The following is a 27,996-nucleotide window of genomic DNA, read 5'->3' as shown; positions in this document are numbered from 1 at the left end:
TTTGTACTTACAATATGGAGGATCGCACTAGACTGCAAGAGGTGCGTGACAGTAGAGGGGTGACGGTCAGTAGCGTAGTTGTGAGGGGCAGGCTTTGTACTTACAAATATGGAGGATCGCACTAGACTGCAGGAGGTGCGTGACAGTAGATAGGTGACGGTCAGTAGCGTAGTTGTGAGGGGTAGGCTTTGTACTTACAAATATGGAGGCTTGCACTAGACTGCAGGAGGTGCGTGACAGTAAATAGGTGACGGTCAGTAGCGTAGTTGTGAGGGGCAGGCTTTGTACTTACAAATATGGAGGATCGCACTAGACTGCAGGAGATGCGTGACAGTAGATAGGTGACGGTCAGTAGCGTAGTTGTGAGGGGCAGGCTTTGTACTTACAAATATGGAGGCTTGCACTAGACTGCAGGAGGTGCGTGACAGTAGATAGGTGACGGTGAGTAGCGTAGTTGTGAGGGGCAGGCTTTGTACTTACAAATATGGAGGATCGCACTAGACTGCAGGAGGTGCGTGACAGTAGATAGGTGACGGTCAGTAGCGTAGTTGTGGTTAGACTGGAGGAGACAGCGCAGAGGAACGACTCGTAGGACATTCCCAGTGTCGGAACGTAGGGCGAGCCAAAGTTGAGCAGGATGGTTTGACAGATGGCGCCGATGATCTGAAATCGAATGAAATATACCTTTAGTTATTCCAGCTACTCACTATCAGGTAGGTCTACCTGATACCTGACGGTGAGTGGCAGAATGAGACTGCAATGTCGCTTTAGTCCCACAGTCTAAACAATGTCTTGGCCAGCCTAGTTAGCTTAGTTGGTAGTGCGTCTGCCTTGTAAGCGCTAGGCCGCGGGTTCGATTCCCGCCCGGGGTGGATTTTATCCTGATGGGATAATGTTCGTTCTCGGAACGGCTGGTAAGCGCTAGGCCGCGAGTTCGATTCCCGCCCGGGGCGGATTTTATCCTCATGGGATAATGTTCGTTCTCGGAACGGCTCGCGCTAGACGCGGGTTCGATTCCCGCCCGGGGCGGATTTTATCCTGATGGGATAATGTTCGTTCTCGGAACGGCTGGTCTCCTATCCTGTCTTCCTTCTCTCTTCGATTTCGGGACGATAAGACCATAGCAGTTACAGTTCCCTCTGTCAAACCTCAAACCTCTTAAAAAAAAAGACATAATATGTATTATTGGGAACACAAGTGAAATGCACAGTAACTAAATTCACTGGAAAAATCACCCAAACGCTAGCCTAGTTCCCTTGGAGGGCTACCCTGTAAGACTGCTTATAGAGGGGTTGGGCTACCCTGTAAGACTGCTTATAGAGGGGTTGGGCTACCCTGTAAGACTGCTTATAGAGGGGTTGGTGGATGCTCCAAATTATAGGTCAATACGTTTAGCCTGACAGGGCCCTCCTCCTGAATACGGTCCTGTCTTGGCCATTGCAAGGTCAGCCACTCACTATCAGGTAGACCTGACAGGTCCGCCTCTCAGATCTACCTGATGCCTAATAAGCGCACACACTCTCATGCAGACCTGACTGGTACAGCTGAAAAGGTTCAGTTGGCCAGTCCTGGCTGTAAGAAGGAGCCGGGAACCCCAGGAGCGGTGAGCGGGGGGGCCAAGCAAGGACTGCTCAATCTGGGCCCTGTCCCGGTCAAGAAAGAAGGTAAGTTTTTATTTATTATTTTTTAAGAGGTTTGGCAGAGGGGACTGTAGTAACTGAGGTCTTGAGGTAGAAACACACTGCTATAAAAACACAATAATTATAAGTAAGATGATGTAAACCTTAGGTATGTTTTTTTTTTAAGATGAGTGTTTCACCGCCGTTTTTAATTCGTAGCAATGAAACTGCTACATTAGACTCGTGTGGTCTGTGTCGTAGCATGCCCATCCCGTAGTATGTCCCTCATCAGATGGCGAGAAGAGACACAATACTTCCCATTTAGGTGTTGGGTTTTAAGAGGTTTGACAGAGGGGACTGTAACAACAACCATTGTTCCCAAAAGGAAGAGACAAGAAGGACAATTTAATTTCAATTTTAAGTCTTTATTTTTACAATTTATCTTATTTACAATAGGTACAATTTATAATAGCTTATATGTACAGGTTAGGAGAAATACAAGATATTAGAAAGCCAGCCGTTCCCAGAAGGAACCTTATGTGTTAAACTCCGCTCCGAAGCGGGGAAATCGAACCCGCGGCCTAGCGCTTACAAGGCAGACGCGCTACCTTCAAAGCTAACTAGACTGGCTTTGACAGTCTAAACTGTTGGGAAGTGATAGGGTATCCTTCAGAACTCACCGTCACAACGAATGTTGGAAACATCTTAAGGTAATGTTACACTAAGCGCGCATTGTTTGCAAACAATGCGCCAAACAATGCGCGCTTGGTGTAACATTGCCTGAAAAATCTGGACTTTTTTTTTCAAAATAAATAGGTACGTAGGTATCTACCCAAGTGGATAAATTGTTTTAAATAATTTACCTAGCTAAGTTTTGCAAAGAGTGTCGGTCTGTTTTAAATAAATTTCGTTGAGTAAATTCGGAGAAGCTTACCCATCCTTTAGCGCTGCTTGCGCCTATACCTAAGTCTCAGATTGGGTTTTTTGTGTATGACCAAAGTAGATACTTTGGTTAGGTATGTAAGTACCTACCTATTTACACTCTAACGTGAAAAGGCTGGTATACTCCTTGTTTAAAGTCCCCTCAGCCAGACTAAGCTGGTCTACTCCCTGTTTAACGTCCCCCAGCCAAACCGCCTTTGATCTATCTATAAACAGAATGAATGAAAAGAAACACTTACATAGGCTGCGGTCATGGCGTAATAGACCGTATAGAAGGGTGTGATCATATAGACAGGCTGGTATACTCCTTGTTTAAAGTCCCCTCAGCCAGACTAAGCTGGTCTACTCCCTGTTTAACGTCCCCCAGCCAAACCGCCTTTGGTCTATCTATAAATAGAATGAATGAAAAGAAACACTTACATAGGCTGCGGTCATGGCGTAATAGACCGTATGGAAGGGTGTGATCATATAGATTGGATACAGAGATGCATGTACGGCAAAGCTGAGGAAGAACGAAGAACACAGAAACCAATTGCATGCTACTAGGTTGAATAGGATTTCCTGGAAAAACCTTTTCAGCTGTACCTGATGGTGTGTGCTCATCAGGTGTCAGGTAGACCTGACAGATGGACCTTTCTAGCCATACCTGTCAGGTCTACCTGATAATGTGTGTCCTCATCAGGTATCAGGTAAACCTGACAGGCGAATCTTTTCAGTCGTACCTGTTAGGTCTACCTGATAGTGAGTGTCTGGCCTAAGGATGGCTTTTTAGTCCGTCCTTCCTTTATTATTACAATAGTAATAAAAAGTAATAAGGGACGGACTATTGTATTCGCTTCGGTGTCGCCATTCTGTCTGTCACTCTGTCTGTTCCCGTAGAAGGACTTATCCAAACCTGGTCGACCTATATATCAAATTAAAGGTCTTTTTACCAGGATCACGAAAATGGTGGTGCAATTTTTTTCCAGAGAACCATAAAGCCAAAAAAAACTGTTTTTTGGGGGATTTTTTTCACATTTTCTCACACAAAGATGTTATCTAGGTACATATGATTCTATTATTCTAGGTATGGATTGAATAGGTACATTAGTCATTTAGTCTAGTTTAGTTTGATAATTGATATTGTGAATCAGTCTATTTTCCTAGTTTGATATGTGAAAATTTTTTTATAACATGAGTAATTGAAGATGAGTGTGAAGTGAAATTTCCAAACAATGACAATGTAATTGATGCATATAAATTCCGATTATGTTACGATAAAGAAAAAAAAAAGTGTTAACATGACACGACTTTCCTTATCCTATTAAACGATTCTTCTTAGGTGTTTGTGAGTATGGTCAAAAACCAGTCAAAAGTGCCAAAATTCAGTCAATATATTCATTCAGTCGCTGTGACTTCAATGTTAATGAAAAGTACGTCATAGAGATCTATTTTTACGACAGCCTAGTTAGCTTGATGGGTAGCGAGCGCGTCTGCCTTGTAAGTGTTAGGCCGCGGGTTCGATTCCCGATCAGGGCGGATTTTATCCTGAACAGATAAGGTTCGTTCTCGGAACGGCTGGGTTTCTCCTATCCTGTCTTCCTTCTCTCTTCGATTTCGGGACGATAAGACCCTAGCAGGTACAGTTCCCTCTATCAAACTTCTTAAAGGAATAAAAAAAAATCCATTTATTTGTTTCCAGGATATCCTATTCAACCTAGTCATCAAAATTAGTTGTACCAAGAATTTAAATATTCTAATTTTTCTATTCTATTCTATGTCAGCTCCCATGGCGTAGTGGTCACTGCGCTCGCCTTGCACGCGGGAGACCCGGGTTCGATTCTCGGCGGGGTCAAGAAAATTGTATCATCCAAATGATTGATTTCGTGACTGGTAATGTTAATGAAAAGTACGTCATAGAGATCTATTTTTACGACAGCCTAGTTAGCTTGATGGGTAGCGAGCGCGTCTGCCTTGTAAGTGCTAGGCCGCGGGTTCGATTCCCGATCAGGGCGGATTTTATCCTCAACAGATAAGGTTCGTTCTCGGAACGGCTGGGTTTCTCCTATCCTGTCTTCCTTCTCTCTTCGATTTCGGGACGATAAGACCCTAGAGGTACAGTTCCCTCTATCAAACTTCTTAAAGGAATAAAAAAAATCCATTTATTTGTTTCCAGGATATCCTATTCAACCTAGTCATCAAAATTAGTTGTAACAAGAAGGGTTGGCAACGTCGCCTTTCAGTGAACGGACGTGGTTTTATAGCTCTCTGTTTTTTAATTAATTAAATAAGTTTAAAGCTAATAATAGTGAATTTAAAGTAAGCTAAAATAAAGTCAAAGCTTCAAGGTTTATTTACATATAATTTTTATTGTCTAAAGCCCAATATTAGTTACGAAATCACGAAATTAAATTCAATTGTTGAACAAGTGAAAATTAATTATTAATGGGGGGATCGAACTCGCGACCTAAAGCACTTTTCAAACTTATGTTCTAAATGTCAAAATGTCGGACAATGGAGCAGTTGAAATTGGGTAAAAGCATCATCAGTGAACTTGTCATAAACTTGTAAATCAGAAAGTTTGGTTACCATAGTAACGGAGGTGCGTCCATCTCCAAACACCTGAAATGCACGTGCTTATTTAAACATCGCGCCTAGAGTTTCAATTTCATCTACCTGTCATTGGCTCAGAGATACGCGGCAATCGATTGATTGATTTTATTGGTCCATTTCTAAAAAGTCGATTCCTACGTAAAAAGTTGTGAAGAATTCAAATCTGAGGTCAAAACTTCAAATCTGAGGTCAAACAAAAGGTTTTTACAGCTTACGAAGTGTGGACCCTGCCTACGTGCTTACAACGCATATAATATTGACTCTATTCTTCTGGATGATGTTCGAGTTAAAGCGAAACTTTGAATGGTGAGTGGTGTGGATGTATGAGTTTTATGTTACTAGGATCGTAGGGAGAGTAGGCCTCATGTTCATGTAGGACCTGTTACGACAACTCTATAATATGAGTAGGTGGGTAGCTTGTCGCCGAATGGAGAGAATAACTCCCATCACTATAATTCTTAACATTTATAGAGTGACAGCACATCCATATAAAAAAAAATAATAAGTTTACCTTGCGTAATTGTGACAGGGCATCCTCCAATTGCATAAGTTCCCCTCGCAACTTCTTTTGAACCATGAGCTCTTCCGTCTGAAAATTTAATCCATACATTTCATTATTATACAGGATAAAATATCATTTTTTTTTCTAGTTAAGCAAGGTCTTTTTACTGAATTGTTAGTTGTATGTGTTATTTTTTAACCCATCAAATATACGAGACCTTGTTTAGACTGCTGGGGTAAAGGGACTTTTCAGTCCTATTCGGGCAGGATAAACAAGGTATATTCTATTCTATTCTATTACACCCACAAAAATAAATGCGTAATTTTGATACTAGTAAGTATGTAGTTTAATAAACTATACACCTCACTCAGACTCCTTTTGGGACCCAAAATTTAATGAGGAAATTTGCTTTACATAATTAGTTGAACATACTTGCCCAAGTTTCAAACAATCTAATACTCAATATTAAATCGGCTAAACTTTCTACCACCAGATATGCATCAAGCAAGGGGGCTTCTGGACACGAAAATATAATATATTATCCTCGGCTGGGATTGAACCCACGCCCTCCTGTTTACCAGGCGAGCGCCTTGACCACTACACCACCGAGGCAGGTACTACACCACCGAGACATTTCATTATTACACCCACAAAAATAAATGCGTAAGTTTGATACTAGTATGTAGTTTAATAAACTATACACCTCACTCAGACTCCTTTTGGGCCCCAAAATTTAATGAGGAAATTTGCTTTACATAATTAGTTGAACATACTTGTTCCATGCTGGCTAGAGGAAAATAATGTGGTGGCAGTGTAGCAAATGAATTTTCAGCCAAGCTACATTTTACAAATTTAATACTGGAACAGCCACAACGTTTAATCGACAGCTCTCAGTCAGGAGTGCCGTCTGACCAATCCGTGTCCGTGCTTAGCACCGAGTCCATATCGCAGTGAATATTCACCGAAGGTGTGATGTTTGTGTGTGTCGCTGACCGTGATGGGTGTGTATAATACTCAATATTAAATCGGCTAAACTTTCTACCACCAGATATGCATCAAGCAAGGGGGCTTCTGGACACGAAAATATAATATATTAAAATCGGTCGCGTCGAGACAAAGCCTTATCTGTTTAGGATAAATATCAACCCGGAGGGAAATCGAACTTGGCAGCAGCAAGTGTTACATTGTAGTTACATTTTTTTTTTTTTTCCAAGGCTTTAATGGCACGATTCTCACATAGTGAGCTCTTCCACCTAACCGGTTTTTGTCAGCTTTATAGCCGACCTTAAACTTAAAAGGAGAGAGAAAAACAAAGATGGGAGAAAAAGGATTAGTTATCTGTTTAGGATAAATATCAACCCGGAGGGAAATCGAACTTGGCAGCAGCAAGTGTTACATTGTAGTTACATTTTTTTTTTTTTTAATTTAATGGCACGATTCTCACATAGTGAGCTCTTCCACCTAACCGGTTTTTGTCAGCTTTATAGCCGACCTTAAACTTAAAAGGAGAGAGAAAAACAAAGATGGGAGAAAAAGGATTAGAAAAATAGAATAGAATAGAATATACCTTGTTTATCCTGCCAGAATGAGACTGAAAAGTCCCTTTACTCCCGCAGTCTAAACAAGGTCTTATTTATTTTCATAGGTGGATTTACAAATATGCAAATACGAGTATAAATATAAACCTTGTTTAAATTAAAAAAAAAAAAAATAAAAAAATACTAATTATTTGTTGATATAAAATAGAACATACAAAATAGAACAGAACAGAATCAGAAAGAAATACAAAATAGAACAGAATCAGAGAGAGGGATGGAAGAAGTCCCTTTACTCCCGCAGTCCAAACTTTACAATCAACACTCCTCTCTCTTCAACAACAAAATCTCAGTTGGGGATGTGTCTAATGAAATCGGCATACGGGTTCCTATATTACGTTTAAGAGATAGAAATCATTCGAATTACTTTTACATCAAAAACAGTCTCTGTGCTCCAGTGGGTCTGAGCTCACCAGTGATCTCTGCCATGATACTTTACAATCAACACTCCTCTATTTTAGATCTAGCTTTGAATCCAACAACCTTCAAAATAGTTAGTAGAGAAGTACTGGAGCTGGAACAACCAACTGAAATTTAATGATATAAAATATTAAAAAAAAACGATGATAATATTATGGGGCAAAACATCTACATACCCAATTTCACATTTTTACTTTTTACATATTCAAAAGAAATCAGCTGATTTTAAAATTTGAACCGGCTCCTAACCTCAAAAATTTGTGAAGACCACAAAAATCCGCAAGATTCGAGTACCTAATCGAGTTCCGAAAAAAAAAGCAAAATTGCAAAAAGTTAAAGTTGAAAAATCAAGTTTTCGTGTGAAGTATTCATTCTCTCCTCGATTTGTGATATTATTGTGATTTTCGGACGTATTTCCCTTTCTACCACATTCTGTTGATCTTCGGTGCTTTTATTTTGTACTTACATTCACACACTCATTTAAAATGTTTTGGGGTAAGTTCTCTCTCTGAACAGGTTGGCGGTGTCAACTAAAAACGTTGTTACCTTAAACTTGCCCATCTTACACTTATCATGGCTATAACAAGCCAACAATTGTTCTGAATCACCGATAGAAACGTTAGCTTTAGCCTCAACTATGTGTTCTGTCTATGGGTTTGGAACAGTCCATGAGAACTCACACACAAAATATTGAATGTTCATGCCTCAAGCCTCATACCTACTTACCTGTTACTCATTAAAAAACAGATGATACCCCTAGAGATGGGTAGTACTTGGTATTTTCGAGACCCGGTAAAAGTAATTGATTACTTTTCGAGAACCGCGCCCCTCCCGGCACGCTTGAAGTTCCGTCTATCAAATTTCTTCTTACAGTTTTATCAAATTTCTTCCTTGTTTTACATGAAAAAAAAGAATGATAATTATAAATTAAAAACTTTTATTACCTATCCTCTCTTTCCAGATGAGGAAGATGATGATGAGGCTGACGATTCAGATGAAGAAGTCAAAGTCGCGAGCCCAGGTTCGACTCCCATGCCTCCACAAAAAAAAGCAAAGCAGTCCGCTAACAACACCCCGGTGAGCAATAAAAAGAATAAGCAGCAGCAACAGAATGAACCGGGAAAGAAGAAGGGTAAGTTTGATGAAGGAAACACAATTCACAGTCAGTACTACAATACCAGTATTCACAGTTTTTCCCGTGCAACATATTAAAAAAGGGAAATGGGCCCCAGACTATGGATCAAACTTTTATTATTATTATTTAGGGCACTGATTGTAATTTTTTGTGTAATTTAGGGCATTAACTGTAATAAAATAACTATTTGAAACTCTTAATTGACCCTGTTCTCTACCGCACCCAGGTGACATTCAAAAGAAATCAGCTGATTTTAAAATTTGAACCGGCTCCTAACCTCAAAAATTTGTGAAGACCACAAAAATCCGCAAGATTCGAGTTTCGATGTTTCGAAAAAAAAAGCAAAATTGCAAAAAGTTAAAGTTCAAAAAATCAAGTTTTCGTGTGAAGTATTCATTCTCTCCTCGATTTGTGATATTATTGTGATTTTCGGACGTATTAACTCCCTTTCTACCACATTCTGTTGATCTTCGGTGCTTTTATTTTGTACTTACATTCACACACTCATTCAAAATGTTTTGGGGTAAGTTCTCTCTCTGAACAGGTTGGCGGTGTCAACTAATATGGTTGTTACCTTATGAGTGTCTGTTCACCCCTTAAACTTGCCCATCTTGCACTTATGGCTATAACAAACCAGCAATCGATCGGAATCACCATTAGAAACCTTAACTTTAGCCCCAACTATGTGCCCTGTCTTTAGAGTTAGAGCAGTTCATGAGAAGTCACAAAGTATTGAATGTTCATGCCTCATACCTACTTACCTGTTACTCATTAAAAAACAGATGATACCCCAGGATGGGATCTAAAACCTCATGTCTTTGTTGATCTCACTACACATGCTTGGAGATAAGTTCTGGAACTAGATCTGAGCATCGTCCAAGGTTACCAAACACTCACATGAGACCATGAAACTGTTTGTTAGCATAAATTTCTGATTGGGTCCATGACTTCATGTTCTCATGAGCTGCTAAAGCCTCACATGTAATGCCATTCTGTTCACAACAATACAATTACTATGTCTCTCAGAGCCTGATTCTTGTGTATTACAGATACCTACTGCTATTTTGATCTGACTACTAAGGCCTAGTTCTTCAAAATCACCATACTTATTCAGATTTAATTTATGTTTCCAGGATTTGTCTTGGAACCTAAGAAGCGATACAACACCACTGTGACTAAGCCATTCCACATTTCTATGGCAGCATTGGATCCCAAATCTATTACTGGTAAGATTCATCACATATTTTTACTTTCCTTATCCCATAAGAAGGAAAGTAATGTAATCGGGTCAGTTTTTAGTGCCAAAACACGTTTTGAGGCCCTTAGAGCCTAAATACAAAGTTTCAGCCATTGGTCTATGTTCTCATGAGCTGCTAAAGCCTCACATGTAATGCCATTCTGTTCACAACAATACAATTACTATGTCTCTCAGAGCCTGATTCTTGCGTATTACAGATACCTACTGCTATTTTGGTCTGACTACTAAGGCCTAGTTCTTCAAAATCACCATACTTATTCAGATTTAATTTATGTTTCCAGGATTTGTCTTGGAACCTAAGAAGCGATACAACACCACTGTGACTAAGCCATTCCACATTTCTATGGCAGCATTGGATCCCAAATCTATTACTGGTAAGATTCATCACATATTTTTACTTTCCTTATCCCATAAGAAGGAAAGTAATGTAATCGGGTCAGTTTTTAGTGCCAAAACACGTTTTGAGGCCCTTAGAGCCTAAATACAAAGTTTCAGCCATTGGTCTGTGTGTGTGTCTGTCTCTGTCTGTCCTTCTGTCTGTAAACAAAATATCTCAAGAACGGTAAGAGCTAGAGACTTGAAATTTGGCATGCTGCTGTCAAATGTGACAAGGATGCAACACGAAACTTTTGCTTTTTGGTGGTTTTCAGATATACTGACTAAACAGTTAGAGATATTGTAAAAGTTAATAAATGAACACCTAAATAACCATCAGTTCGAGAGAGGAGAGAAAAAGGGCAAAATGAGGATGTTAATAAATGAGGTCTCATTTAGGAGAAGAGATTTTTTTTTTTTTTTTTTTTTTTTTTTCCCCCCAGTTTTTTTTTTTTTTTTTTTTTTTTTTTTTTTTTTTTTTTGTCACCTGTTTATTTATCTAGCATTTATTTCTCTTTATTTTCAGACAATGAAGTGAGCTCCCTTGTATTAAATGTTGATGGCACAGAGACAATTCTCTGCAATTTAGGAAAGCCCAACTACCTGCAAGAGAGATTAGACTTGAACTTCATTGAAGGCAACACTATCACTTTGGAAGTAAAAGGCAAAGCAACAGTGCATCTTTCAGGTAATGCTATTTAATTGATATTTTTATATAGGTGGTTATTTTTAACCTAGCTGTCATTGAAACCTCCTCCCAATGATATTCTCCTATCATTTATTTACTGCCATATTTTGCCACACATTGTACTAGCTATGGTATTTTGTGTTTTCCCAAGTTGGCAAATATCAATACTTCTATTCTGGAAACTTTATTTGTTTTGGTGTTTGTTCCATTTCACATTGTTACCTGATAGTACAATTTATCCCTAAATTCCAGAAACAAATGGGAGAAACATCATTAAATTTGTTATGGAATAAGTGAAATCGAACAACCAGCAGTTCGACTCCTCCACGCAAGGTCCTGGGTTCAAGTTCCGGCTCGGCAAGGGTGAAGTTATCAAGGGCTGGGATGTGGGTCTGAACGGGATGAAAGTGGGCGGCAAGCGAAGGATCACGATCCCCGCACATATGGCGTAAGTAGAGGAATAATAATATATATTTATTTTGTTTTGTTGATCAAAAAAGTAAGATAATATTTTAATGTGTTTTATAATGTGTAATTGGCTGTACAGACTCCCCACTATTCCCCTTAAGGTAGAAAAACACACTACTATCACGTCACATGAGCTCATGGGAGGTCAGAAAGATGTAGCTCAAAGTTTTTCCCAGAATATTGTAAATAATTCCGTTCATGATAGCCACACTGCCCTCACGTCTCGTGACGTGATAGGAGTATATCTGTGCGATTCGAACCCCTGACCTTCTGCTTAGCATGTAAGCGCGTTACCACTGGGCTAACCGAGGCTTTTCTCTAATCCATGTTTTTTTCTTCTTTCCCTCCTTCCACAGATACGGTAACAAGGATAAGTGAAAATTACTGTTATTTCTGACAGACCTGGTAAATTTCATGTACTGACACTCCCATTTGGAAAGACAAGACATCACATCAACCGTCCCAAGCTCAGTTTCCTTGCAGGCAACACTTGTGAAGTATGTTTGTGTGCATGCATTCCTGTACATGTCTAATTTTGTGATGTCAAATAAGTGAAAATTACTGTTATTTCTGACAGACCTGGTAAATTTCATGTACTGACACTCCCATTTGGAAAGACAAGACATCACATCAACTGTCCCAAGCTCAGTTCCCTTGCAGGCAACACTTGTAAAGTACGTTTGTGTGCATGCATTCCTGTACATGTCTAATTTTGTGATGACATAAAATGCTGAACTTTTTCATTAGAACAGCAAATGTAAATTGAATTTTTGACCTTTAAAGTTATTATTATATACCTCAGATTTGGATTTTTTTACATAGGTATTGACCTTTTTTTTTTATTATTTTTATGCAAATGCAACATTTCTATTGTTATTAAAATATGTAATGCATAATTATAACTTTTTTCCACCTCCAGGGTATTTTATTTATGAGCAAGATGGCATGGATGAGGATGATGATTCAGATCTCGAAGATGAAGAAGATGATGACCTTGATGATGAAGATGAAGAAACTGACCCCTCTACTACTGCAAGTAAGTTAACTTCAGGTTGAACAATGTGGGTCATATTTTTTGTAAAGAGGTGAAATGGCATTTGTTCTAATTCATATTTTTCATTTACTTTTCTCACTCAGCCTAACTAGTGCTGGGAAAAGCCAGCACCACACAAATGTGCAGATAGTCACCCATCTGGATACTAAACACGCTCAGTGTTGCTTAACTTCAGTGATCTTTGGGGAATGGTGCTTTCAATATGCTATTATCACCACTGGCTTATTACTTTATACCTACTAATTGGTACATTTTTTTTCTTTGTTACAGAGGCACTTTCAGTGATCTTTGGGGAATGGTGCTTTCAATATGCTATTATCACCACTGGCTTATTACTTTATACCTACTAATTGGTACATTTTTTTTTTCTTTATTACAGAGGCACTCAAAGCACTGAAGAAACAGATGAATAAGAAAAACAAGGCCAAGTTCAATGCATCCACCACAGAAGGTAAATGACTGGTTTCAATACATAAGGGACTTTTTTTTATTCTAATACAACAGCTTAGTTTCTTCATCCATCAATACAACAGCCAGGCTAGTTGCCAACATTTAAAGCACTGAAGAAACAGATGAATAAGAAAAACAAGGCCAAGTTCAATGCATCCACCACAGAAGGTAAATGACTGGTTTCAATACACAAGGGACTTTTTTTTTGGATTCTAATACAACAGCTTAGTTTCTTCATCCATCAATACAACAGCCAGGCTAGTTGCCAACATCCAAAACAAATAGTGCACTACAGGAAGAATACAACAGCAGAACATTAATTTCTGCTCTTTTGGTGGGAAAATTCAAATTAGGGAAAAATTTTGAATTCTCTGAATCATTTAAAAATTACCAGAAAATCTTGGTCACTGATCGAGAGAATTTATGATTAAAAAAAAAAAAAGTTTCAAGTACAGCAAATAACTTCCCAGTGACCCAAAAGACCCATAAAAACAACCCCAACCCAAAATTGAGATTTTTGTTAGAAATTAATAGCTCACCCCTAAAGGGATTTAGCTGAAAATATTGTTACAAGAAGATGATTGTTTTCTTACAGATGATTCAGACTCGGATGATGATGAGGGAGATGAAAGCATGGATGTATCAGACTTAACATTTGATGATGATGACGACGACAGTGATGAAGATGATGATGATGAAGAAGACGAAGATGGTGAGTACTGATACTGATTTTACAGTTTGAATAACTTTAGCTGCCTCTATGTCCATAATAAAATACAGCTATCTATGGGGTTCTTTCTCCTATCCGGTATCTCCTCACATTCAAGACAAGACCTTGGCAGTTGCAGTTCCCTTTATCCAACCTCTTGAAAAAAGAAGGGGATAAAACTAACCTACCTCGGTGGTGTAGTGGTCAAGGCACTCGCCTGGTAAACAGGAGGGCGTGGGTTCAATCCCAGCCGAGGTATGAAATTTTTGAAAATAGATCTCTATGACGTACTTTTCATTAACATTGAAGTCACAGCGACTGAATGAATATATTGACTGAATTTTGGCACTTTTGACTCGTTTTTGACCATACTCAAAAACACCTAAGAAGAATCGTTTAATAGGATAAGGAAAGTCGTGTCATGTTAACACTTTTTTTTTCTTTATCGTAACATAATCGGAATTTATATGCATCAATTACATTGTCATTGTTTGGAAATTTCACTTCACAATCATTTTCAATTACTCATGTTATAAAAAAAAATTCACATACCTATCAAATTAGGAAAATAGACTGATTCATTCACAACAACATTGAGCACTGCATCATCCTGGGTCTGCCGTTTCTCCAGCTGCTCAATTCTCGACCTCAATTCTGCCTCGGCGCGATTCTTCTGCTCAAGGCGTTGAGCGAGCTTCTTGTTTTGAAACTGGAGAACTTTGATGTCCATTTCTTCGAGGGTTGAAATGGGGCCAATCCTTATTGGCTCGAATTGGACCTTTTTCAAAGGCGGCTGTCCGCTGCCGGAAGCGTCCTCCCCTTCTGCACCTCTTTTCGACATGATTTTTGAGAGAAAATTAGGGCTCAGAAGAGTTTAAACTATTCTACTAGCACCAAAAAACAAATTCAAAAGAGTTTCTCCAAGAAGAGGGAAGAGTAGAAAAATTCCAGAGCTTTTGGAAAATTTGGAATTTTTTGTTTACAAAAACTGTGCATAATTTTTTTTGTGTGCATATTTTTCATGATCGAAATTTTTTCTAAAAGATCATCCTCTGACGTCAAATTTCATTTCCGCCGTTCTTCATAACGGACGAAAAAAACAACTGCGTAAAGTCTGACGTCACACATATTTGAACTCTTTCATTAGAATGGAAAATGAAAATTGAATTTTCTACCTTTTACAGTTATTTTTTTCGGAGTTTTGACCTCAGATTTGGATTTTTCCCAACTTTTTACATAGGAATCGACCCTTATTTATAATATAATTTTTACCCATTTGCAACTGCTCCATTATGTAGTATAAAATTATGACAAAAAATAAGAACTATTATTGCCAGCCTATGTAGCTTGCTTGGTAGCGCGTCTACCTTGTAAGCGCTAGGCCGCGGATTCGATTCCCGCCCGGGGCAGATTTTATCCTGAACAGATGTTTGTTCTCTGAATGGCTGGCTTTTTCCTATCCTGTCCACCTTCTGTCTTCGATTTCGGGACGATAAGACCTTGTAGCAGATAAGGTACCCTCTACCGGGCGGCACTTCAAACTCTATCCTGTCCACCTTCTGTCTTCGATTTCGGGACGATAAGACCTTGTAGCAGATAAGGTACCCTCTACCGGGCGGCACTTCAAACTCTTGACGTTTACGCCCCTCCCGGCACGCTTGAAGTTCCGTCTATCAAATTTCTTCTTACAGTTTTATCAAATTTCTTCCTTGTTTTACATGAAAAAAAAAGAATGATAATGAAAATTAAAAACTTTTATTACCTATCCTCTCTTTCCAGATGAGGAAGACGGTAACAAGGGCTCTCCCCCCGCCATCCCACCAAACAGTACCCTGGTATTTGATGTGGAGCTGAAGAACGTCAACTGAACTCTGACTTCAGTCTCCCCTCTCAACCAATCAGAGACGAGCTGTGAGTCAGATATTCCTCTTGGCCAATTAGAATTGAGCTGGACCAATTAGATCACAGAAAATAATTTGACTTCAGCCACCAAAGCTCCGCCCATCAAAGAAAAGAATTTGATTTCAGCAAATCACATTTGAATTAAATCAAAGCTCCGCCCATCACAGAAAAAAGCTTTTAAGCAATTTGATCTCAGCCAATTAGAATCAAGATGGACCAAATGGCTCTCCGCCCATCAACTCCGCCTATCAGCAAACAAAGCTTTTGAGCAGTTTGCTCTCAGCCTGTTAGAATCAAGGTTTACCAAATAAAGATCTCCTCCGCCTCTCAAAGGAAATAGCTTCCGAGCAGTACGTTTTTAGCCAATCACAACGAAGTTGTATCAAATTAACTTTGCCCATAGGTTTTTTCAATTTGACTAGCATTATGTTAGGGCAGTCTCTTCTTGATCCCTCGTGTGCTGCATCCACTTTTGTTTAGTACTAATTGCAATTTGGCTATATAGTCCAGCATAGCAATCATTTGACAGGACTCAGCTTTGATATTTAATGGATAGAGTCAACATCCCTTACTGTTCCTTCTGTAATACTGATTCCCTATCCATCAAACACACAATAATCCACTGCCCTGCCTTACATAGATCCAGAACCAAATTTAATATCCAAAACACCCTCTCTGAAGCCCTAGGCGATAATAATACTTCCATCTCCAATATTATCCTATTTCTGAAAGATATCAATATCTATTCACTAATTTAACTCATACTCTTTCAACTCCCCCCCGCCCTCACTACCCACCTTTGACTTTTGTCACACCAACATCCCGGAGTTCCAACATCAGACGGTATCCAGCCCCAAGACTCCACTGCAAGAGACCTCGTCAACAACATCTCCGGACACCCCTCTCGTGCCTGGATCAAACCCATCAAAATCATATAGAAACATTTAAAATATTTAAATGAACAAATGAATCAGCTCCATAAAAGACTATAATTATTACACCGTAATATAAATAAAAAGTTACATGTGCATGCTATAGTAAAACTGTTAATAATAATAATTGAGCTCATTGAAACCATGGTCAGCTTACAACTGGCCAAATAAAACAGCTGTTTTATGATATTGGCCCAATAGTATTAAGCAACTGGTAATTTCTGTGTAAAGACGTAAGTTTCTTTTCACTCTCTTACCAATATTTGTATTTTGTGATTCTTCTCCCAGTTATGGTTAGGATTTGTTAAGTATCAGGTCCACAGGTACATGTTGACATGAAGTTTCAAATTTCGAGTTAATGTCAACATGAACCTATGTACCTGGACCTAAGTTGGTTAAATCAGGTTTTGAAGTTATTCCTTTTGATGTATTTTATTTTTTTTACATTTTAAATTATCTGATTTTGAAGTTTGTGTAATTATATGGAAAGTTGACTTGACTTTTGTAAGAAAATGATAGATGTGTGTGTTTTTTTTTTTTTTTTTTTTTTTCGAAAGATGTTTGATAGAGGCATAGAAGAATCTGTAACTGCTAAGTTTTTGTCCTGAAGGCGAAGAGAGGACGAAGATTGGACAGGAGAAAGCTAACAGTTCCGAGAACGAACCTTATCTCTTTAGAGTTTATCCAGCCAGGGCAAGAGGCAAGACAAAGCGATTACCGAATAGATATAAAGATAGATGATCACCCATTCGGATACCAACCATCAAGCGCAGCGTTACTTGAGGTTGTGGTTATGTACCGCGTTGAGATAGACAAGGTTGGTAAACTTGCCTTGTTTTTAAGTTACCTGTTACCACTCCCATCCCATGCCAAACTGTAGAAACAAATATCCTGTCTCACCTCAACCCGGTACATACTATATAACCACAACCTCAGGTTACATGACACGTGTGGGGTGTGGGTCCGATTTTTGAAATACCGACACACGGATATAAAAATTCACTGGACAACGGTTAAAAAAAAGTGAAGCCTACCATCGAGTTTTCTGTAAACGCGGCTTTTTGTATCTCTTTGGAATCTCAAATTTTTGACCTCGATGGAACAGCTGATTTCAGCAAGACATTCATTCCAAAATCAGTCTAAACAATGTCTTGGCCAGCCTAGTTAGCTTAGTTGGTAGTGCGTCTGCCTTGTAAGCGCTAGGCCGCGGGTTCGATTCCCGCCTGGGGTCCAGCCTAGTTAGCTTAGTTGGTAGTGCGTCTGCCTTGTAAGCGCTAGGCCGCGGGTTCGATTCCCGCCCGGGGCGGGGATAATGTTCGTTCTCGGAACGGCTGGCTTTCCTCCTATCCTGTCTTCCTTCTCTCTTCGATTTCGGGACGATAAGACTTCTACCTTGTAAGCGCTAGGCCGCGGGTTCGATTCCCGCCCGGGGCGGATTTTATCCTGATGGGATAATGTTCGTTCTCGATGGAAGCGCTAGGCCGCGGGTTCGATTCCCGCCCGGGGCGGATTTTATCCTGATGGGATAATGTTCGTTCTCGGAACACCTAGGCCGCGGGTTCGATTCCCGCCCGGGGCGGATTTTATCCTGATGGGATAATGTTCGTTCTCGGAACGGGTTATAAGCGCTAGGCCGCGGGTTCGATTCCCGCCCGGGGCGGATTTTATCCTGTAAGCGCTAGGCCGCGAGTTCGATTCCCGCCCGGGGCGGATTTTATCCTCATGGGATAATGTTCGTTCTCGGAACGGCTCGCGCTAGACGCGGGTTCGATTCCCGCCCGGGGCGGATTTTATCCTGATGGGATAATGTTCGTTCTCGGAACGGCTGGTCTCCTATCCTGTCTTCCTTCTCTCTTCGATTTCGGGACGATAAGACCATAGCAGTTACAGTTCCCTCTGTCAAACCTCAAACCTCTTTAAAAAAAAGACATAAGTAATATGTATTATTGGGAACACAAGTGAAATGCACATAGAGTAACTAAATTCACTGGAAAAATCACCCAAACGCAAGCCTAGTTCCCTTGGAGGGCTACCCTGTAAGACTGCTTATAGAGGGGTTGGGCTACCCTGTAAGACTGCTTATAGAGGGGTTGGGCTACCCTGTAAGACTGCTTATAGAGGGGTTGGGCTACCCTGTAAGACTGCCTATAGAGGGGTTGGTGAATGCTCCAAATTATAGGTCAATACGTTTAGCCTGACAGGGCCCTCCTCCTGAATACGGTCCTGCCTTGGCCATTGCAAGGTCAGCCACTCACTATCAGGTAGACCTGACAGGTCCGCCTCTCAGATCTACCTGATGCCTAATGAGCGCACACACTCTCATGCAGACCTGACAGGTACAGCTGAAAAGGTCACACCCATATTTATGAACAAAATGCTGGCTCTTAAGTTCGTGCTAAGCATAGTCTCAAGGCATTTGATTGGTCAATTTCGACTTGAGATTGATCTAAGAACGATCATTCTTGTTCATAAATACGAGTGTTAGTGGTAAAGCAGAGAGCTTCTTCATAACTTTTGTGAGTATCACAGCATTACTAAGTGCCTCCTTTACTATTTTCATCTACTCGTATCATCAATTTACTCTGGTAATGCCGCCACTGGTCGCTACTCGATTAAAGTTGATGAGCACACACACTCTCAGGTAGACCTGACAGGCGGACCTAATCAGGTGTACCTGTCAGGTCTACCTGATAGTGAGCGGCTGGCTTAAGAGAGAGAAAAAAACTTACTATTTCGGCCAATTTAAGTTTGCCGGCGGCAGTTCGGAGGAACGTCATGTTAAGACACGTACACAGATGACACACGCCGCACAAACTTACACCGTTGCCAACTGACACGATGGGGTGGCCCCCCATTCTTGCCAAACTATCTTATTTGGTTATTTAAAGTCGAACTTTAAATCGGTCGTTGGGCGTAGGTTGGAAAGCGATTTTAAACCTCCTAGTGTACTTATGTGTACTTGTTGAGCTATGAAAAGAGCTTTATTATAGTTCTTCTGTACCTGTTTTTTTATGTTCTTTAAAATGGTCAAATAACGAAAAACGGAAACACTGGGATACTTCAAACAGACACGGCAAGATTATTTCAAATCAAGAAAAAATAACAAAACACTTTGTGCTCCTAATGAAAGAAAGAAACCCGAGAAAAATGAATAAAATCAAGAAAGAAACTTTTTTCACCAACAAACAATATTTTGTCTTCCCAACAAATATCCGTAAATAATTTTGCTAGCAATAAATAAATGAAAAGAAACTTTTTTCACCAACAAACAATATTTTGTCTTCCCAACAAATATCCGTAAATAATTTTGCTAGCAATAAATAAATGAAAAAATCAATAAATAAATAAATATCTAAGCAAGTAGGTAAATTATTAATTAATAGGTTACCCTAATAAATATAAATAAATAAAAAAATATTAGGTAGGTCTATAAAATGAACTTTCTTACGACTAGAACTCTGAAAGTATGAACTTTTTATAAAACTCTATTTTCTTCCCTCCAATTGGTCGTTCACATTTGAATACACTTGTAAGCTCTCAATAATGTGTTCGATAAATCGTTATTTAAATACACTTGTAGGCACTAAATAAACACAGCACTTTCCTTCCTATAGGAAAAGGAAAGTAAAGTGTGTTTTAAAAATAAAATTTATTTTAAAGGTACTAAAACTAAACAATGCTTGGAGTAGGTAGGGAATGCACGTGCTACTTGAATTCCTTCTAACTCTGAAAGTATGAACTTTTTATAAAACTCTATTTTCTTCCCTCCAATTGGTCGTTCACATTTGAATACACTTGTAAGCTCTCAATGATGTGTTCGATAAATCGTTATTTAAATACACTTGTAGGCACTAAATAAATACAGCACTTTCCTTCCTATAGGAAAAGGAAAGTAAAATGTGTTTTAAAAAATAAAATTTATTTTAAAGGTACTAAAACTAAACAATGCTTGGAGTAGGTAGGGAATGCACGTGCTACTTGAATTCCTTCTAACACGAAACATATGTGTACCTATTCTGGGGATAAAATTATTTTTATATGTTTGCGGCAGGAGACATTATTTTTTTTTTTGTTTTCACTTCCTTTGTACTCCGGATTCTATTTTGGGACATCTGGTGTTATCTAATCATCCTGATTTTTTTTTCCTTTAGCCTAACAATGGATTTGAAAAGATTGCCAGTGGCCAAAGCGTACATTTCTCGAAGTTTGGCCCAAGGAAACTTTTGATCTACATTCTATGAAGAACCTCTCTGCAAAGTTTGAGCATGTTGGACCGAAAACTAAATTCCTGAGAAACGCGAACTTTTTTGAGCTTTTTCAAAACTTTTGCCTTTAATAACAGCCGAACTGTACATTTCTCGAAAAGTGGCTTTAGGAGACTTTTGATCTACAATCTATAAAGAACCTCTCTGTCAAGTTGAGTGACTTGGGTAAAAAAGTATAATCCTGTGAAAAGCGAACTGTTTTTGAAGCTTTTTCAAAACTTTTGCCTTGAATAACGGCCAAACCGTACATTTCTCGAAGTTTGGCCCTAAGAGACATTTGATCTACATTCTATAAAGAACCTATCTGCCATGTTTGAGTGACTTTGGTAGAAAAGTATAGTCCTGAGAAGAGCTAACTTTTTTCAAGCTTTTTCAAAACTTTTGCCTTGAATAACGGCCAAACCGTACATTTCTCGAAGTTCGGCCCCAGGCGACTTTTGATCTACATTCTATAAAGAACCTCTTTGCAAAGTTTGAGTACCTAAGCTGGGCCGAAAAATAAATTCCTGAGAAACGCGAACTTTTTTGAGCTTTTGAATTGATATACAAATGTTACAATACATCTGTACAAATTCTAATTTTGTAAGTGTTAGTTTCAGGTGGTCCCAATTTTTTTTAACTTCAATTTTTTTATTGGTGGTGGTTTAGCATGGCGTACTCTGAATCTGGAGGTTGATGGTTTGAGTCCAAGTGAAGTCCAAGTGAAGTTGATGGTTTGAGTCCAAGTGAAGATTAATAAGCGTAGTATTTTAAGCTATGGACAACTTTTGTGACAATCATTTATGATTAACACAATTTTTTCATTATTTTTTTATTCCAGGTGGTCCTTCGTCTCTCATACCGATGTCTCCTCATCACAAAATGATGCCTGGTACCGGCAGAGATATGAAGATGATCGAGTCAGATCAAGTGAGAGACCTCAAGAGTCAACTCAAGTGAGTATCTGCCTGCTATACGTACTACCATCAGTAAAAAAATCTGGTGTGAACATCACACGACTTTCCTTATCCTATTGAATGATGCTTATCTGTCCAAAAGTCTCTAGCTCATACCGTTCCCGGGATATTACAGCGAAAACCGCCAAAAAGCGGTAAAATGCAGCCAAGCGTTGCACCGGTCCTAACCAAAATTTTCGTGTCGCATCCTTGTCACATTTGACCTACATACCAAATTTCAAGTCTCTAGCTTATACCGTTCCCGAGATATTGTTAAATTACACCGAAAACCGCCAAAAAGCTGTAATATGCCGCCAACCGGTCTTAACCAAAAGTTTCGTGTCGCATCCTTGTCACATTTGACAGCTACATACCAAATTTCAAGTCTCTAGCTCTTACCGTTCTCAGATATTTTGTTTACAGACACACACACGGACCAATGGCTGAAACTTTGGATTTAGGCTCTAGGGACCTCAAAACGTGTTTTGACACTAACAAGCAGGGTCCGTCCCTCCGGGAATTTTTTAGCCCGTAGTGATTACAGAAAATCAGTACCTATGTACCTGCCTAATTTGTTTAATATTCAGTTTATTATTATTCTTGATTTGATTTTTTGATTTTACTTTCATGTAATGATTTAAAATCAAGACTAGAGCCCGTTCTCCCTTTATTCCCAATATAAGGTTCAAGTCACCCATCCATTTATTGGCCTTGCTCGGCGTAGCTTAACATAGATAACGCTAAAACCGGTCTTAAATGATCGACTGAAGGGTTATCTAAAACTTTCTCAGACGACACCGAAGCGAATACAATACGTCCCTTATACCTTTTTATTACTATTGTAATAATAAAGGAAGGACGGACTAAAAAGGTATAAGGGACGGACTATTGTATTCGATTCGGTGTCGTCTGTCTGTCTGTGCCCATAGGCATAGAAGGACTTATCCAAACCTGGTCGACCTATATATCAAATTAAAGCTCTTTTTACCAGGAACACGAAAGTGGTGGTGCAAATTTTGTCCAGAAAACCATAAAGCCAAAAAAAAAAAAACTGTTTTTTGCGGGATTTTTTTCACATTTTCTCACACAAATAAGCTCTGATCTTGAAATTTGTCGCGACGACCTATGAACTCAAAGCGAGAAAGTTTTAGATAACACTTCAGCCGATCATTTAAGACCGGTTTTAGCGTTACCTATGTTAAGCTACGCCGAGCAAGGCCAATAAATGGATGAGTGACTTAAACCTTATATTGGGAATAAAGGGAGAACGGGCTCTAGGTAGTCTTGATTTTAAATCATTACATGAAAGTAAAATAAAAAAATCAAATCAAGAAATACCTTTTATTATTAGTAATAATAAAGGAAGGACGGACTAAAAACTGACCATCGAAAATTTGACCCGATTACATTACTTTCCTTCCTTCCGATTACATTACATCCTATGATAAGGAAAGTAAAAATCCTTCATCGCTTTTTGAACTAACGAAAAGAATTGTACGTGTGTTTTAATTCCAAACATGGGAGTGTTTCATCGCTTTTTTTTTGTACCAAAGAAACAAGTGCTACATTTAACTCGTATGGTCTGAGTTGTAGCATCTCGTATGGTCAGATGTTCGAGAAATCTCAATGCTTCTCATTTAGGTGCTTGGTCAACTAAGGTCTTATAGTCCCGAAAGCGAAGAGAACACTGTAAGACAGGATAGGAGAAAACCAGCCGTTCCGAGAACGAACTACGAAAGTACGAATCCTACCTGTGTAGGAAAAAAATTGCCCGGACGGGAAACGAACCCGCGACCTAGCGCTTACAAGGCAGACGCGCTACCCTCCTAGCTAACTAGGCGGGCTGTAACAAAAGAAGTGGCTACATTAGTTGTTTTTTTTCTATGTCCAATTGTTTACTACAAATAAAAGGAGTTGTCACAAATGAGCAGTGACCAGTGTTGTTTCTAGGGTTAGGTTAAACGCAAAAAAGAGCTTTCACTATTTGAGCAGTGACCAATGTTATAGGGTTAGGTTAAACACAAAAAGGTGCTTTCTTTTTCATTGTCGTGGTTTCTGAATAATTACCATAAATTTTATCTTATTATTGTTGTTATTATTATTGGTATAAATGTTATTATTATTCTAGAAAAGCCTTGAACGATATGAAGGAACTCAAGTTACTTCTAGACATGTACAAGAGTTTGAACAAGGATCAGAGGGACAAAGTTCAGCTGATGGCAGCCGAGAAGAAACTAAGAGCCGAAGTGGAAGAGCTGAAACTACAGCTGAAGAAAGTTCAGGTATGGATACATTATTTCCCGTTAAGAACCGTTCCCACTTGGAAGTTTTTATTTTATGGTGTAACTGAACCTCTCCTGTGGACTCCTCAAATGTATCCTACAGGGAAATATAAAAAGAGTGTTGGAAAAAGACGAATATCCTGGCTGAAAAATCTAAGAACCTGGTTCGACACCTCAACAACAGAACTCTTCAAAGCAGCAGCGAAAGTCATGATTTCCAACATTCTTTAACAGATGGGCACTAGAAAAAGAAGAACTAAACCTCAAATTAAATCAAATCATGAATCTTACACCCATATTTATGAACAAAATGCTGGCTCTTAAGTTCGTGCTAAGCATAGTCTCAAGGCATTTGATTGGTCAATTTCGACTTGAGATTGATCTAAGAACGATCATTCTTGTTCATAAATACGAGTGTTAGTGGTAAAGCAGAGAGCTTCTTCATAACTTTTGTGAGTATCACAGCATTACTAAGTGCCTCCTTTACTATTTTCATCTACTCGTATCATCAATTTACTCTGGTAATGCCGCCACTGGTCGCTACTCGATTAAAGTAGCTACTCACCTGTCTTCACGAGGCTGAGTGCACCCCGAACTCGCAAGTACAGAGCCGAAAAAAATTCGACCCCGCCGGGAATCGAACCCTCCGGAGTGCAAGTGTGATACCCACTCGGCCACGGAGGCTACCTTAACTGAACGTTCTTGTATCTTTTGTTCTGAATTACAGGACAGCAAGAGAGATGAGAGAAAGAAGCTGGCTGATGAGGAGGCAATGAGGAAAATCAAGCAGCTGGAAGATCAAACCCATCAGCTGCAGAAACAAGTGGCCACACATAAACAGGTGGGTAAAAGAAGAAAGCGACAACAGCCTCGTTAAACCAACACAGCCGGCCAGGGCTAAATCCTCAAGCATTCAGCACGTAAAGCCGTTCCAAGCACTTAAAGCCTGCTTTTAAGTGCTAAGAAACGGCTTTTAATTAGCCCGGCCCGGACCTCGTGTGTTGCTAAGGTAAAATGCTCGGGTTTATTCGCCTACATCAGCAACCGAGACTTCCGCCTGCAACGTAAAGCCGTAAAGGCGACGGCCCAAACATCGCCACGCTCTGATCAGTTCGTCTTGTGGTACTCCGTAAACCACCCTCCGCAAACCACACACACTGGAACGTAGCTGCCCGTCACTCCCAAAGAACATAAGACTTAGAAGGAAGCTCCGTTAGTGGATCCTTTTACTCTACCTTAATCTTGTACTTATTTTTGATGAATTGGCATGTAAAGTAATAACTGATAAAAAACTAAGGTGTCATTCTATACTATAAAATGTTCGGTTGTGGTTTCAGCTATAAGGAAAACCTTAAAAATAAAGAAACCAGTTTCGTATAAGTACCACAAAAATGCGTGTCTTTGGTTACATGATTTTGTAAGGGAATTGTTTCTGAGAAATAGAAATTAGAACCCTAAAAAGCGTATTCTTTTCGGGTTATAAAGCGAGTCTCCGGGAGAAAGTCTTATAAGCGATACCTAACTTATTATTGTTCACAGACAGCGTCGTGTCACACCTGCAGGTTTCGCCTTAGAGGAACCACGTATATTTTTCATTTATCTTTTATATCAAATGAAAGGCCAACAACACAAGGATAGAGTGCCACAACCTTCCTAACCCCAAATTTTGAGGGTTAGGTGACATCAACATATAGCTAAGTGTATTTCTATAAAATTAAAACTTCTCACCATGCCAAGGATACCGGCCCCTGCTTTTCCTTGCTTTTTTTTCTACATTCTTCCCCTTTTACCATTCAGTCCTATTTCATCGTGGGCATAGGGTTATCCACGGCGGACAAAGTTAGAAAAGTACGCGAGGGCCAAACGCGAGTCACGACGTAAGGAGGCGTCCGCGAAGCAAACATCGACACTCCCCTTGACCAAAGAGGCCGTTGTCGGACAACGCGGAGGAAGTAAACGCGACCACAGAAGAGAACGGTTATGTTCTTATTCGTTGCCCAAGCTCACCTAACATATTGTTAAATAGAAAGCTGCAGACTTGAGTGAAGTATCACTTAATTTGAATTTTTTTGTTCTTTTTTTTTTTTTATTTTTTTATTTTAGTTTTCCGCAAGCGATGCTTTGGAAACTGGTAGCTCCTTCCGGGAAAGCATGACATGACACACCGTGTTTATTTGCATAAAAGACCTTCCCTTCACACATTTCCTTCTATGCCTACTGACATGATAGCTGACATGTCAACGTGCTACCAGTCAATCTTTTTTCTTCTTCTCTTCTTCCTTCTTCTTCTTCTTCTCTATACTACCCATTTTTCCGTCTCGCCTGTTCAGCGCAACGCTGAAGTAAATCACACATAACTTTCACCTCTCGTTTTTGTTTACTAACCAATAAAAGACTACAATTAGACAACTTATGTTATCAGAATTAGAACTAGTAAGAAGAGTTTTGCGAAAAAAACTACCAAGGGCTAACGGAGATCGGTAAGTATATGGATACTAGTCTCTCACACCACTTTATGGGTTTATCAAAAACTTTTCCCGATGGGACGAAATGTGTATTATTAAACTCGATCACTAAGGTATGTGAATGTTCACCTACCAAAAATTCAGCCGTCCTACCTGACCCTCCAAGCTAACCGAAAGAAGAACAAGTTTAGGTACCGACTAACAGATTTACATTAGAAAGAGACGGAATCAGTCATGCAAACGTCCTTGAAAGGAAAAGAAACGAAAGCTTACCGCAACACGTATCGAAGCTAAACGTCACTCTCTCGAAACATGGGACTTTATTCTTACACTTAACAATCGCAAATGAAATCGCCATTTTTTTTCTTTTTTTTTTATTTTTTTTTTCCTTTTACCCCAGACTTGTAGTCTCTGAAAGAACAGATATTTAATACTAAAAACACCCCCATAACGAGGACATGAAAACTTTAGAATTGTAACACCAACGATTTCCGGTGGTTTTACCGGGTGGGGTCCTGTTACCGAACTTCGAACACTAAAATCCGATATCCTGGAGTTTTCACAAAGCCCGGATTTTTTGTTGGTAGCTTTAAAACCGTCTTAGTAAAAGAACAAACGCAATAGAAACAATGTGAGTCTTATAGTTTAAAAAATTAGATATAGCGATCGCTAATTTGACGATGGACCATGAAATGAATGCAAGATTTCAATTCATATGACGATACGATCTATGTCCAGCACCAGTATCGTAACGGTAACGGGTATCCGTACAGAAATGGACAAGAGCATCACACCAGAAACGAGGAGAGCGCGGTTGAACACGTTAACCAAGCCTGAACTAAGCAAGCCAGTAGTCAAATCTTCAACCTAGCAGGAAACGAGAGTCACACTCTCTTCGCCCTCAAGACAAGAACGTACAGAGTTTAACCGAGACCGACAAATGGAGGTAAGGAGCAGTCGTCATCAAGAAAGGATGCCTCCCCCGTTTACTCCCTCCACTTATCACGTAAGTACTACTTATATCCTATACACCTTAGTTGTATCAACAAAGCTTTGGGGCGGCTGACTTGGCAGTGACGGAGGTATTATACATCATACAGTGGAAAGTGGAAAAGCCTAGCCTGTCTACCCCAGCGATACACACCTGTTAAAATAACATAAATAAGGTCAAATTAACATAACTTTCCACATAAAATTAAAACCAAGAAAGCCCTTTGCACTCTAAAAAAAAAAAGTCCAAGCGTCTCTCTTGAAAATTAGACTACATAACACAGGGTTTTTAGCTCTCTCTTCCTTCTGCATCTATCCCTTCGAACGGCAAGGCCCTACCCGTAATACAAGTCCATTTTAGGTAGGCCGCCTAGCTTGCCGCTGGATCCGAATGTTCCGCGCGCAATCTTGGTTCACT

At 39.5% G+C, this 27,996-nt stretch overlaps 2 protein-coding genes across 2 annotated transcripts in view; one reads left to right on the top strand and one right to left on the bottom strand.

The window, feature by feature from the left end:
- LOC103515617 (E3 ubiquitin-protein ligase Bre1-like) overlaps positions 1-25,000 on the top strand; it is a 38,558-nt gene extending 13,558 nt beyond the window's left edge. Inside the window, exons 11-13 of the mRNA XM_026828243.1 lie at positions 21,727-21,841; positions 23,970-24,123; positions 24,851-25,000. Of these exons, the coding sequence (XP_026684044.1) occupies positions 21,727-21,841; positions 23,970-24,123; positions 24,851-25,000 (419 nt within the window). The remainder of the gene's footprint in view (positions 1-21,726; positions 21,842-23,969; positions 24,124-24,850) is intronic.
- Positions 4-19,829, bottom strand: LOC113470080 (protein singles bar). The gene is made up of 2 exons (XM_026828250.1): positions 19,371-19,829; positions 4-663 (listed from the first exon to the last, which is right to left on the bottom strand). Exons 1-2 carry the CDS (start codon positions 19,494-19,496, stop codon positions 349-351), a joined length of 441 nt encoding a protein of 146 aa, XP_026684051.1. The 5' UTR covers positions 19,497-19,829; the 3' UTR covers positions 4-348.
- Positions 25,001-27,996: the final 2,996 nt, after the last annotated feature.

This window comes from Diaphorina citri, unplaced genomic scaffold, assembly GCF_000475195.1.
Source record: "Diaphorina citri unplaced genomic scaffold, Diaci psyllid genome assembly version 1.1 scaffold1382, whole genome shotgun sequence".
Taxonomy (NCBI): Eukaryota; Metazoa; Arthropoda; class Insecta; order Hemiptera; family Psyllidae; genus Diaphorina; species Diaphorina citri.
This window is presented reverse-complemented; position numbering and strand designations above follow the sequence as displayed.

Bases quoted from the DNA above. Each gene is read 5' to 3' on its own strand.
- LOC113470080 (XM_026828250.1), bottom strand. From the start codon at position 19,496: ATGGGGGGCCACCCCATCGTGTCAGTTGGCAACGGTGTAAGTTTGTGC. The intron at 664-19,370 runs GTAAGTTTTTTT...ATTCGATTTCAG, and splicing joins AACTTAAATTGGCCGAAATA to ATCATCGGCGCCATCTGTCA.